Source organism: Moschus berezovskii, chromosome 21 (genome assembly GCF_049115385.1).
Source record: "Moschus berezovskii isolate FMDL1 chromosome 21, NW_MosBer_1.0, whole genome shotgun sequence".
NCBI classification, from domain to species: domain Eukaryota; kingdom Metazoa; phylum Chordata; class Mammalia; order Artiodactyla; family Moschidae; genus Moschus; species Moschus berezovskii.
In genome coordinates, this window is record NC_142480.1 from 12661115 (window position 1) to 12674517 (window position 13403).

The window sequence follows — 13403 nt, forward strand, 5'->3', positions numbered from 1 at the left end:
AGGCAGACCAACCAAAGAACTCAAAATCTTTAGGGAGAGGCGGAGGCATCATACCTACGAAGCTACTACCCCACGAGGTTCTAATCTGTGCACAAGTTTAGAAGCAGAGTGTTACACGGCTTAGCGCGCTGGGAATCGATCCTTCCGGGGAATCACTGCGCCCCTGGTTCCACACACGTCAGAACCACCCTCCCACCCTCACCCCATCCCGCCCTATTCACTGGATACCGTCCTCCCTGCGTTCCTTTGCCCTCTGGGATCAGAAGGCCCCGCGGGGGCTCGCTGGGACTTGTAGTTCCTGCGACTCTCCGGCCTCGTTCTCGCCTCCCATTGGCTTTCGAGGACGCTCCTCCCCGAAGCTCGGCCAATCGCCGCGGCGCAGCCAACCCTCAAAGCAAGGAGTTAGGACCCAGCTCAGCAATCTCTGCAGGGAGGACGCGGGCCGCTGACTGCTCTGAGGCTGCGCACCGCGAGGAGTTCCCACGGTCCCGCAGCAGGTAATCAATATCCCTGGCAGGGGACTGGGGCCCAGCCCAACGCCCCGGACCAGGGTCGCCCATCTGCCGCAGATCTTGGCTTCATGGCTGGGATTTTCAGTTTCCCGGGCCTTTTTTTTTTTTTTGAGTAAATCCATTTCTCATCGGGCGAAAGGGAGTTTTCGGCAAACGATGACTTCCGAGGGAAACCCTGCGACCTCTCTCAGCCTTGCATCCCGTGGGGTTGGTGGGTTGGGGCTCCTTTTGTTGCGCTAGCTCTGACTGGAAGCCCAGGCTCCTCCGAGAGCAGAGAGAAACAGGCGCGAGCTCTCAAGCACATTTGCTAAGGTCCTATAGCCAGGGAATGCCAGGAGGGGTCTCTTGTGTCCTGTCTTAACAGTCTAGAAACAGTTCAGGTTGTTGAGGTTTGTAATGCTGAGGTTGCATCTGTTTCCAGTTAGTTCTTGGTAGGCTAAGGGGGAAGGGGTTATGTTAACCACAACAGCAAATATACCCAAAGGTATAGAAATATCCCTTCTGAGAAATCATAAAAGCTCCACTTCTCACAGGTTTGAGCTGGTGGGAGTTACAGGATGATTCACACGAACCATGGAAGTGAAAGTTAGCAGGATTTGGCCCCATACTTCTATTAGAGTTGAGATTTACCCACGTGGTATTCAGTGCCAAGAATCTAGGGGCTGGGAGAGGGAAATTTTGTGAAAATAAATGTCCATGGTTTGAGACTTGCCCTGTGGTATGTAGTGAGTGGCATGGCCCAGCTGTCTTTGCTCCAGACAGTAATGTCTTTACTGCGTTAGTTCGCAAACAGTGGTTGAGCCTTACTAAGTTTTTAAAGCAGGGATTATTTCATAAAGGGGAGAGGCAGTTTATCATGATCCATTCCAGTGTTCCAGAGGCAGCATCTAACCCTGCTTGTGGGAAGAGGTAAGACTTTGCAGAGAAGGGAATAATTGAATGGAGTTTGAGGGATGGGCAGGAACTAGTGAGATGAAAGAGAAGAGCATTCTGCCTGGAAAACAGCATGATGAAGGCAGGAAAAGAGCACTGATTTTGGACCTGAGCTTGGTTGGAGCAAGGGATTTCACGTGGATAGTGGAATACAGAGAGGCGCATCTTGCAAGCCTCCTGTGCTGCTGTAAGAGACTTGGATTTTGCCCTGAAAGCCCTAGAAACCGAATTTAGTAGATGTGTGTCTTTGTTGTTGCTATTGTTTAGTCGCTAAGTTGTGTTGGACTCTTTTGTGACCCCATGGCTCCTCTGTCCATGGGATTTCCCAAGGGACAATACTGGAGTGGGTTGCCATTTCCTTCTCCAGGGGATCTTTCCAACCCAGGGATGGAACCCCAACCTCCTGCATTGACGGGCAGGTTCTTTATCAGTGAGCCACTAGGGAAGCCCAGTGTGTATCTTCAGTTCAGTTCAGTCGCTCAGTCGTCTCCGACTCTTTGCGACCCCATGAATCACAGCACGCCAGGCCTCCCTGTCCATCACCAACTCCCAGAGTTCACTCAAACTCATGTCCATCGAGTCGGTGATGCCATCCAGCCATCTCATTCTCTGTCGTCCCCGTCTCCTCCCACCCCATCCCTCCCAGCATCAGTCTTTTCCAGTGAGTCAACTCGTCGCGTGAGGTGGCCAAAGTATTGGAGTTTCAGCTTTAGCATCAGTCCTTCCAATGAACACCCAGGATTGATCTCCTTTAGAATGCACTGGTTGGATCTCCTTGCAGTCCAAGAGACTCCCAAGAGTCTTCTCCAACACCACAGTTCAAAAGCATCAATTCTTCTGTGCTCAGCTTTCTTCACAGTCCAACTCTCACATCTATACATGACCACGGGAAAAACCATAGCCTTGACTAGATGGACCTTTGTTGGCAAAGTAATGTCTCTGCTTTTTAATATACTATCAATGTTGGTCATAACTTTCCTTCCAAGGAGTAAGCGTCTTTTAATTTCCTGGCTGCAGTCAGCATCCGCAGTGAGTTTGGAGCCCAAAAAAATAAAGTCTGACACTGTTTCCACTGTTTTCCCATCTATTTCCCATGAAGTGATGGGACCAGCTGCCATGATCTTAGTTTTCTGAATGTTGAGCTTCAAGCCAACCTTTTCACTCTCCTCTTTCACTTTCATCAAGAGGCTTTTAAGTTCCTCTTCACTTTCTGCCATAAGGGTGGTATCAGATACTCTCTAATGTGGAAAAGTGTTGGAAAGAGGCCACACCAGGGAGCTTGTTGCAGTAATTCCAGGAGAATTGCTGAGGATTTTAAAGACAATTGCATTTGAAAGAGAGGAGAGATGAGAAAAAGGTGGTGAGCTCTTAAGTAAGTGAACACCATACCTAGTATTGTTCAGTGAAAATATATTGAGGTGAATGCTCTCTCTTGAGTTTTCCGCCTATGACTGACTATCTTTTTTAAGGAAATGACCAACCTTTTTTTTCTTTCCTTAAACTGCAGACATTGCTTTAGGCCAAAATTTGAGTCCCATTTTATGAAGGGGAAATCATCACATATGTTAAGGATGTTGAAATCTGGATGGTTAGACATATGACTCAAATTATCTTGTAATCCAGGAGATACAAGTTAAACCCATAATTAGATCACTTTATATCTATCAGGTTAGAAATTATGAAGTTTGTTACTCTCAAGAGTATCAATTGTTTGAAAGATATCAGATATTTGGAAGTATATCTTGGGACAGTACAGCTGCTAGCAAAATAGGTTTATCTTAAGACTCAGTGGTTCTACTCCTAAAGTACAAGTGAGACATTTGTATACAAGCAGATGAGTATAAGAATGCTTTTGCAACATTTTAGTAGTTAAAAAAGGTAACAACCTATATGTTTGTTAGTAGGCGAATGTTTATAAAGTAGATATATATATTTTAAAGTATAATAAATTGATTGGAATGAAATAATTTGCAATAGTGGTTACCTTGTGGTATGCAGAGAATGAGACAGGACAGTGAGGACTGTTTTATCTGTAATGTTTTATTTGTTTATGGGGAAAGAGGGTTAACAGATGTACAAAAAGATGTACAAAATATTAACAGTTGATCTGTATGATGGTAACAAGTATTTTATATTTGTACATTTCTGTAGTTTAACGTGTATCCTTCAATTTCTTAAAATATAAGTTGTAGCAAAATTAAACTTAAGAATTTACATCTAGTTATAAAAGGCATGCTCATTCATTTGGGGAAAGACTGCAAACTATTATTAATCTTAGATTTCAAAAAATAGTAATTTGGGAGAAACTTACAGAAATCCACATGCCAAATAAGCAGTGAAAATAAAAATATAGAAAAACTATTCACCAAAAATCAAATTCTTCTAGTCATTAGTACATTTAAAAAATCTTTCTTGACTATGTATTTCAAAATATGTTATAGCTGCTTGTACATTTTGAAATGTTAAAAGATAATTTTTTAAAAGTGAAGGGGACGACAGAGGATGAGCTGGTTGGATGGCTTCCCTGACTCAATGGACAGAGTTTGAGCAAACTCTGGGAGATAGTGAAGGACAGGGAAGCCTGGCGAGCTGCAGTCCATGGGGTTGCAGAGTTGGATGTGACTTAGTGACTGAACAACATCACTCTATACATATTACAGTCAGTTCAAAGGAGATTCCAAAGTACAAAGTATATTTGTAGATTCAGTTCAGTTCAGTCGCTCAGTCGTGTCCGACTCTTTGCGACCCCATGAATCACAGCACGCCAGGCCTCCCTGTCCATCACCAACTCCCGGAGTTCACTCAAACGCATACTGAATTGTGCAATGGGAAACCTGGCTTCTTTCTTTCAATGGGGGAGTCACTTTCACCTCCAATTAATACAGTTCATTTGCGTGTTTTTAGGCAATAATTCTTTTCATTTCTAGTATCTACGGTTTACAGAGTTGTGGGGAAAAAAAATTCCATAGAATCATTGCAGGTAAATTCTTTACTAACTGAGCCACCAGGGAAGTCCTCCATAGAATCGCAATTAGGTAACTTTGAAGGACATGCTCTAATCTAGAATGTGCTTTGTTATTGAATCATAAATTTTCCCTATGAAAAAACACTGATTCTCTCACTTGAACAAAATCATTTTTTTGAGATTTGAGATAAGACTACTTGGATTTTCTTTTCTTTTTTTCCATTTTACTCTTGAAACAAAATCAAAGGATATGGGAACTGAATGGGCCCTTAATAATTTAGTTCTACCATCCGATTTGACAGATGAACAATTAAGGTGAGGCAGGGTCTCCCTGGACTTAGGAACTGTAGTAACTTAGTAACTGTCCTGTATTAAAGAGAAGTTTCACCTGGCATTTGTTAAAAATGACAAGATGCCGGCTTCCTTGGTGGTCCAGTAGTTAGACTTTGTCCCTCCAGTGCATGGGGCGCAGGTTTGATCCCTGGTTGGAGAACTAAAATCCCACGTGCCATGTAACGTAACCATTTTTTTTTTAATGACAAGATGGATTTTATTCTAGCTATTGTATTAGAGGAGAAAGACTTCCATATAGAACTGAGCTCAACTCCAAATACAAGGACAACTGAGATTTACTGCCAGTAGGCAGAGTGGGAGGGTCAGTGGCTGAAAAATCGCTAAGAGAAGCTTGATTAGATGCCAAAGATGGGAGATTCTTGCAGGATTCTTGTTAAACCTGTGCTCAGTGGGCCAAAGTCTCATCGGGCTCAGAGGAACTTGACTTCAGTTCAGTGAAGGAGGGCTCCTTGTCTCCTGTCCTTGTCTCTTTTGCATGTTATCAGCCAGGGACCACTTGCATGATGATTTTGTTGTAAGCCCCCAAAGAACAGAGGGCAGGATCTAAAACCTGTAGGTTTGGAAGGCTCTTTACAGATGTCATTGTCTGCCCAGCTGCTTTGCTTGGCTGTAATGGTTCGCTGTCTCTAACCCAGAGCAAGTGCAGGGCTGGTGTGGGAGGTCACGGGGTGGTTAAGGTCTGGGCTTTGGTGTCAGACCTGGATTTGAATTTGATCCTGCTATTTAGATGGTCCTCTCACTGTAGCCTTATTAGTTCTATTGCTGGTAACAGTTGATCCAGTATGTGTACTTGGGTCTGTCCCAAACCTCCCCTATTGAATGATCAGACCCCACTTGATGGTACTGCCTGAAGTGGAGTCCTTCAGTTGAATCAGTGACTTCATGTAGCCCTGTAACCTGAGAGGGTCACTGGACCAGTGGGAGCAGCGAGGACCTGGCATTGGAGGCTGGTGAAATTCATTTGTAAAGGCTTGTCCATTGACTTTGACTTTGTGTGATTCAAGTTCTCCTTTGATGGGCTCTTATTCTAAGACCTTTTTATAACCGATTACCCACAAGTGTCTTAAAATAGTGGGGTGATGAAGAGCAGGCACATTGGGTATCCTGCTGCTGGAGGAAACTTGGAGGCCCCGGAGTGTGGGGTGGAGCCCTCCCACCTGTGGTTACAGGGCCTCTGAGATAGTCACAAAAACAATGCTTTTTTGGTGTGACATGTGAGGTGGTGTAGTGGAAGAAGCAAGCTTTGGAATCAGATCTGTGTGTCACCAGCAGTGCCACTCTCCACCAAGTTTCTCTACCTCTGCTGGTCTGTCTCAGCTGAAGGGGGTAATGAGACTGCTCACAGGCTGTTGAGGGGATAGGAAAGTGCCTTGCACACTCCATGGTTCATAGATAGCCACGCATATCCCGCCCTCCCTCCCCATGCGGCATAGCAACAACAGAACACTCTTGGGGAGACTTTCCTCTCTCCCCTGGTTAGAGCAACAGCTCCACTGGGTCATTTTCTCCCTGCCAGTGGTTAGCAGACTAAACACATACCCCTGAGCATCCTCTTAGAGGCCTTCCCACTCTCGGCACTTTTAAGAACTACCTTTTTCTTTTGAAGTTATATCCCTTTATAAGGATGTATCATATTTGATTTAGGGGTTCCCTGGTGGCTCAGATGGTAAAGAGTCTGCCTGCAATGCAGGAGACCCAGGTTCGACTTCTGGATTGGGACGATCCCTTGGAGAAGGGAATGGCAACCCACTCCAGTATTCTTGGCTGAAAAATCCCATGGATGGAGGAGCCTGGTGGGCTACAGTCCATGGGGTTGCAAAGAGTTGGACACACCTAGCGACTAACGCACACACACATACACACACACATAATTGATTTGATAAATAGTACCCTGTAGATGGAAAAGCCCCCGATGCTGGAAAAGATTGAAGGCAAAAGGAGAAGGGTGTGGCAGATGATGAGATGGGGTTAGATAGGATTATCAACTCAGTCGACATGAATTTGAGCAAATTCCAGAAGATTGTAGAGGACAGAGGATCCTGGTGTGCTACAGTCCATGGGGTTTCAAAGCTATGGACATGACTTAGCGACTGGACAGCAACAACAGACAACCCCCGTAAATGACCATTTATGTTGCCTCTGGGGGTTTTGCTGCTACAAATGGGCGAGCTCCCTCACCTTCTTAAAATCTTCCCTTTTTGAAAAACTGATACCTGACTCTCCCACCGGGACTTCCTCTTCTGCCTTTATTTCTTCCCCAGCACTCATGACCACCAGCCTGTCTCTTCCTGCTAGAATGTCAGCTCTGTGAAGGGTTTCGCCAGTTTGGCTCCCAGTTCAGTCCCTGTGAGCACTGGTGGTTGTTCAGGCCCTGTGTGCTGGACGGATGAGTAGACAGGAAGAAGCAGAAGACGGTGCCTGTGTGATTGGGGCCGTGGAGCGCCATGGGCAAGAAATAGTGGTCTTCCTGGGCCAGTTTGGCAGGGATCATTTATTTTTTTTTGGCTGCGCTGGGTCTTCATCACATTGCAGTGCTTGTCTAGTTGCAGCCTGTGGACTCAGTTATCTGCAGCATATGGGATCCTCGTTCCCCAACCAGGGATCACATCTGCGTCCCTTGCATTGGAAGGCAGGTTCTTAACCACTGAGCCATCAGGAAGTCCCAGGGATCCTTGTTTACTTTTTATTCATGAACTTTTCACTCTCTTGAAACAAGAATCATAGGTATGCTGCCAGGGGTTATTTGTGACTTTGTTTTCCTGCTCTTGACTTTGTCAAGAATAGGGCTGACCAGGAAATTTCCATCTGAACCCTGCTGTTTTGAGACGTGTTCATTGCTAAGGGTGATGGAAGGATTATATTACTTCACAACTTTCCTTCGCCCCAGGCCCCATAAAGTTTCCCAGCATATTAGTGTCTGTGTTTTTTAAGTGGCATTTCCCAATCGGTGTCACACGGTGAGGCTTGTAACTTAGCATTGTATTCAAGGAACCACAACTCTGTGTTAATAATAAAAAAAAAAAGATAGACAAGAACATCGCCAAATGTTAACTCTGAAAATGTCCCTTGTGTAAGAATAAGGTACTTTCCCTCACCGAGGAGTAACTTGCTAGTGTTTTAGTAGAAGAATAAAAGGTAAACTGGAATTTGTAAAAATAACCTGGTGGTGTTTTTCGTTTGCTGATTTAGGCAGTTGAGCTGGTGGTGTCTATTCTGTTGCGCAGGCAGGTCAACCATTCGACTCTAGTATATTTTATTTAAATGTGAAAGGGGGAATTCCCTGGCAGTCCAGTGACTAAAACTCTGTGAGCTTCCACTGCTGGGGACACAGGTTTGACCCCTGGTCAGGAGAACTAAGATCCCACATGCCTTGAGGCACAAAAAAAAAAAAAAATAAAAGAGAAAGACAGAAAAAAAAAGGAAGAAGTCGGGCACTGGTGCCTCCAGACAGATCAGCCTCTTCAGGATTGAGTCACATGATAGACTCTCAGAAAGAGTGGTATGCAAACCAGAGAGCCTGTTTTATGATTGTTGATGAAAGATAATAAAAACCCCAGACTATACCTGTCATGTGGGCTGAGAACACGTTCTGGCTCCTGAGGGCGGGCCACAGAGACCGCCTGTTTCAGTTTCACTGGAATGTAGCCCTGTTTACTGGTTTCTGTATCACCTCTGGCTGCTTTGTGATACAGTGGGCGAGCTGAAGAGTTGCGATGGGGATGACATGACCTGCAGAGCTGAAAATGCCTACTTTCCAGCCCTTTACAGAGAGTTTGCTGACCCCTGCCCCAAGAGAAGGCTTCCTGGGGGGCTCGCCTGCAGCCAGGAGGCTGCTGGTTGCATGACCTTCGCTGTCACTGGCATACCTCCCCCTCCAGTGTGGCGGCCCCTGCAGAGCTCTGGGGGTGGGGTTGACTGTCTCTTGCCTGACCTCGCTGCTGCTGCTTCGTACCTTTGTATCACTTCCCCTTTTATTATCCCTTGGTGAGCCCTAGGCAGGTCAAGTGGACATGAGGAAACATCCTCTCATACACACTGACGTATTAATAGACCAGCGGGTTCCGGGGCTGGGTGACCTGGGAAGTCCACTGCCCTCATCTGTTACCTTGACCATTTCCAGACAATCTTGAATCAAGTCTGGGGCACGTTACTGTAGTTACCCATGCATCTATGACTTCGTAGTGGAGCTAAAGAAACCTGGATCTAGAAACAAAGATCAACAGATTCTTTGTTGTTGTTTGGCCATGCTGTGTGGCATGCAGGATCCTAGTTCCCTGACCAGAGACTGAACCCCTGCCGCCTGCATTGGAAGCTCAGAGTCTCAACCCCTGGACTGTCAGGGAAGTCCTCCCACCTCAGATTCTTAATTCTTACATGTGAAGAATTGAGTTCCTGGGAGAAGTCATCCGGGGACAGAGGAGTATGTATTCTTGACTAGGAAGCTGGGCTTCTGGGCAGAGCTGACGAGAGCCTGCCAGGGTCAAGTAAGAGGTCTGCTGCAGCCAAGTGTAGTTCTGGGCATCACCCAGAGCTTGTCAGAAATGCAGAGTCTCAGGCCCTGCCCATGCCCACTGAGTCAGACTCTGCCTTCTAACAAGCCCCCCAGGCGATCTAGGCGTATTGTCAAGTTGGAGGAGTGCTGGCCCAAGGTGCCTTTACTTTTTAAAACTTTTACCAGACTCAGGGCTTCCTGCTTTTTCACTTGGGAGGAAATCCCATCATTTTGAGGTTTAGCACAGTCTTAGGAACAGATGCTGATGATGGTTTCCTAGACTTCGAGGTGTTTCGTGCCTTAGCTGGCTCTGCAGTCCGTGAGGACAGAGGGTTCGTCCTGTCCCTACTGTGTTCCCAGCCCCCAGCACTTTTTCTGGCAGGGTCAGAGTTCAGGAGGCTCTGCCTGAGTGGTTGAATGAACGAGTGAATACATTATTGAGCAAGTACACGAGCACTGTTTCGTCAGAAAGCATCAGAGGCAGAGGTTGGCCTCATAGACGGTTCTGTTCTGAGTCCCTATATCTCAACGACTGTTTTTCCTCTTATCTCAGAGTGACAGGCCTGACTTCTGCCATAGGAAGGCTTTTTTAAAAATAACATAGGACACAGGGCGTTAAAATAGCATACTTGTCTGAGTAATGCAGGGTGGCCAGGACTCGGCCTTAGTTCTGCCTTTTGTGCTTTAAAACTCTTTAAAGTTTTGGCTGTGAAGTGTAAAACTGGGCATGTAGTTCATTAAGAATAAAGTCCTGAGATGCAGAACCATGTAGCAGAAAGGGTGGACCAGGAATTCAGAAGGCACGGGTTCTGGTCTCTGGCCAGTGCTGACTGTCCGTGAATATTGGGTAAGTCACTTCTCTCTTGCTTCAACCTCCCCATGCAGTAAGACAAGGATTAAAATGTTTGCCCAGCCTCTTGTACAGAATAGTGTAAATGGGTTGTAAGCATTATACAAAGACATTCATTTGGGCTGCCAGTGTAGACTATAGCTTACCCAGATAGCTCACACACATAAATTGCCCCTCAGTATTTACATGAAGTGTATGTTGAATTTTTACAAGCTTTGTCGTATAAGTAATATATATTATTTGCAGTAAAGAGAGACAAAAAAAGGAAGATCATTCTTAATTCTGCCTACCACCCAAGAATAACTACTGTTAGATTTTGTCTGCCTTCCACGTTTTGCTATGCACACATTATATGTCTGTTCTTGTCTTTAAACAGTTCATAGTATGTGGTAGATGTTTTTCCGACACAGTGAAGTTCATTAGTGAATTTTGTTTTCCGTATTCCAAGTTGTGACAAAAACTCTAAAAAGTTGCCCCAAGAGCTTCCTCAATATTCTTTGGTTTATTCTCTTAAGTTCAACCCATAGTGAAGGTGGGGTGCTATGGGCAACCCCCTGCTCCACTCCAGGGAAAAGACAGCAGAGCTAGGAATAAAATTCTGCTCTCTCTTCAGCTTCGTCCTCAGCATGTTCTGTCTGATGACTAAATGATCTTATCTTTTTGACCCGTTTTCTGTGATCTTGTCTTCGGGGCCAGTAGTGTCCTTCTGTTTGTGTCATTCCTTTTTCCCTTGACTCTGCCTTTTTCTTCCTAGATTTCTGCCGTGGAACTCCAAGGGGGCAGGATGATTTGGGAAGTCACCGTGTTGCTCAGCTTGGTCCTGGGAATTGGTGCTGTTCCCCTGGATGATCCTGAGGATGGAGGCAAGCACTGGGTGGTGATTGTCGCAGGGTCAAATGGCTGGTATAATTACAGGCACCAGGTAAGAAAATGACTCGTCTTTTCCTGTATGACGCTGGCAGTCTGTTAAAGCAATCCTGGACATTGTTATTAGAACACACTTTTTATTTATTGTTTTTTGGTTTGGTTTTGCTTTGGGATGGAGTTGAAGCTATCAAGATTTTATTTATTTTAAACTTTTAATTTTGTATAGGGGTATAGCTGATTAACAGTATTGTGATAATTTCCGGTGAATAGCAGGGGGATTCAGCCATACATGTACGTGTATTCATTGTCCCCAAACCTCCCTCCCATCCAGGCTGCCGCATGACACTGAACAGAGTTCCCTGAGCTATACAATAGGTCCTTGTTGGGTATCCATTTTAAATGGAGCCGTGTGTACATGTCCATCCCAAACTCTCTAACTGTCCCTTCCCCCCCGCAACCATAAGTAGAACAGGTGTTCCTCTTAGGTTGGCAAAAATAAGTGCGTTGATGAGGATGTGGAGAATGGAACCCCCCACCACCACCACCACCACCCCCGCCCCCAGTGCTGAGTGGATTATAAAGCGGTACAGTCATTTTGGAGACCATTTTGACTGCTCCTCCAAATGGCCCACATGTGGTCAGCTCAGTCTAAGGCAGGGTTTCTCAGCCTTGGCACTGTTGACACTTGGTTCCATCCAGGTTCTTAACTGTTGGGGGCTGTCCCACGCATGTGAGATGTTTAGCAGCATCCCTGCCTCTGCCCTCTAGGTACCAGGAGCATCACCCAGCCACTGTAACAACCAAAATTGTCTCCAGACTTTGCCACATGTCCTTAGGTGAGACCTACTGGTCTAGTGCCTTCACTTTAATAAATAAGGAAACTGAGACTTGAAGGCCAGAGGTGACTCGCGTGAGGCCGCATCGGTGCAGACACGACTCTGGAAGCAGGGTCACGAGTCTCCTTGCCCTCCACACCCCCACCCTGCTGCTCTGCCTTCACCCCTTCCTCCTCTTCTTTCCTGTCACTCTCAGCAAACCAGCCTGGCAGAAATTAGAGAGGAAAGAATCTACATTCGTAAATACGTTAGAAGTGCAGCCTCCAGGTGCAAATGTAAAATGGTGTAGCTGCTTTGGAAAACAGTGGCAGTTCCTCAGAAGGTTGGACACAGGGTTACCATGTGACCCAGCAGTTCCACTCAGGAAAAAAAAGAATATGTACGTCCCCCCCAAAAAGCTTGTACTCAAATGATTATAGCACTTTTATTCCTGTTAGCCTAAAAGTGGGAACAATCCAAGCGTCCAGTAAATGGATAAACAAAAAGTATAGTCTGTCCACACAAGGTGTTATTATTTGGCCATAAAAAAGAACAAGGTATGGATACATGCTTCAACATGACTGAACCTTAAACACATTATCCTGAGAGAAGCCAGTCACAAGGGACCACAGGATTCTGTTTATATATGGAAGTCTAGCATAGGAAACTCTGTGAAAACGGAATGTAGATTAGTTAGTTGATAAGGTCTAGGCAGAGGAGGGAAAGGAGAATGATTGTTACTGGGTATGGGGTCGCAAAGAGTCGGACACGACTAAGCGACTGAACTGAACTGAACTGATGGAGTCTCTTTTAGGGATGATGAAAAAGTTCTGGAATTAGAGAATGGTGATGGTTGCGTGACTTGGTGAACATACTAGAAACCACTGAATTGTATATTTAAAAGGTTGACTTGTATGATATGTGAATTATATACCTTAATAACATTGTTATTTAAAAAGTCATTGAATCTTTCAATTCTCAGAGATGAGATGCACAGGCAATCACAAGTGAACTCACTTGACCCCACTGTGGGGTTATGTGCAGTCGGTCCAGTTCTTTTTCCCTATATATGTTTACTTTCTGTTTCAACTGTTCACCTTTGAAGTGCTCAGTCACCAAGTGTGGCCAGTGGCTGCCAGATTAGACCCAGCATCTGTGCTTGTGATAGTTTAACAGGGCTGCCTCATGTGTGTTTCCCTCCCAGGATATCAGTTTCATAATCTGTTAAATAGGGGTTGGTTTAGGTGAACTCCCTACTAGCTCTATAATTTGATGATTATCGAATGACTTAGTTCTTGAATGCTTTTTATATGCTAGCCTAATAGGAAATTTGGCTTGATTAAAAAGTTATTTTCATTGGCAATATGATACCTTTTTAATACTTAACCCAGCCCTGACCCCGGCTTCCCTGGTGGCTCAGATGGTAAAGAATCCACCTGTAATGAGGGAGACCCAGGTTTGATCTCTGGGTTGGGAAGATCCCCTGGAGGAGGGCATGGCAACTCACTCCAATATTCTTGCCTAGAGAATCCCATGGACAGAGGAGCCTGGCGGGCTATAGTCCATGGGGTCACAAAGAGTCAGACATGACTGAGCATCTAAGCACACGCACGCA

At 45.4% G+C, this 13403-nt stretch overlaps 1 protein-coding gene across 2 annotated transcripts in view; it reads left to right on the forward strand.

Annotated features, from left to right (window-relative positions):
• The first annotated feature begins 359 nt into the window (after nucleotides 1–359).
• LGMN (legumain) overlaps nucleotides 360–13403 on the forward strand; it is a 39189-nt gene continuing 26145 nt past the window's right edge. Inside the window, exons 1-2 of one of the 2 annotated variants that reach the window (XM_088829450.1) lie at nucleotides 360–497; nucleotides 10861–11028. In XM_088829450.1, coding sequence (XP_088685576.1) covers nucleotides 10891–11028 — 138 coding nt within the window. In that variant the 5' untranslated portion in view covers nucleotides 360–497; nucleotides 10861–10890. Of the gene's footprint in view, nucleotides 498–9871; nucleotides 10104–10860; nucleotides 11029–13403 lie in introns of those variants that run through there. The other variant, XM_055418410.2, reaches the window with a different exon arrangement.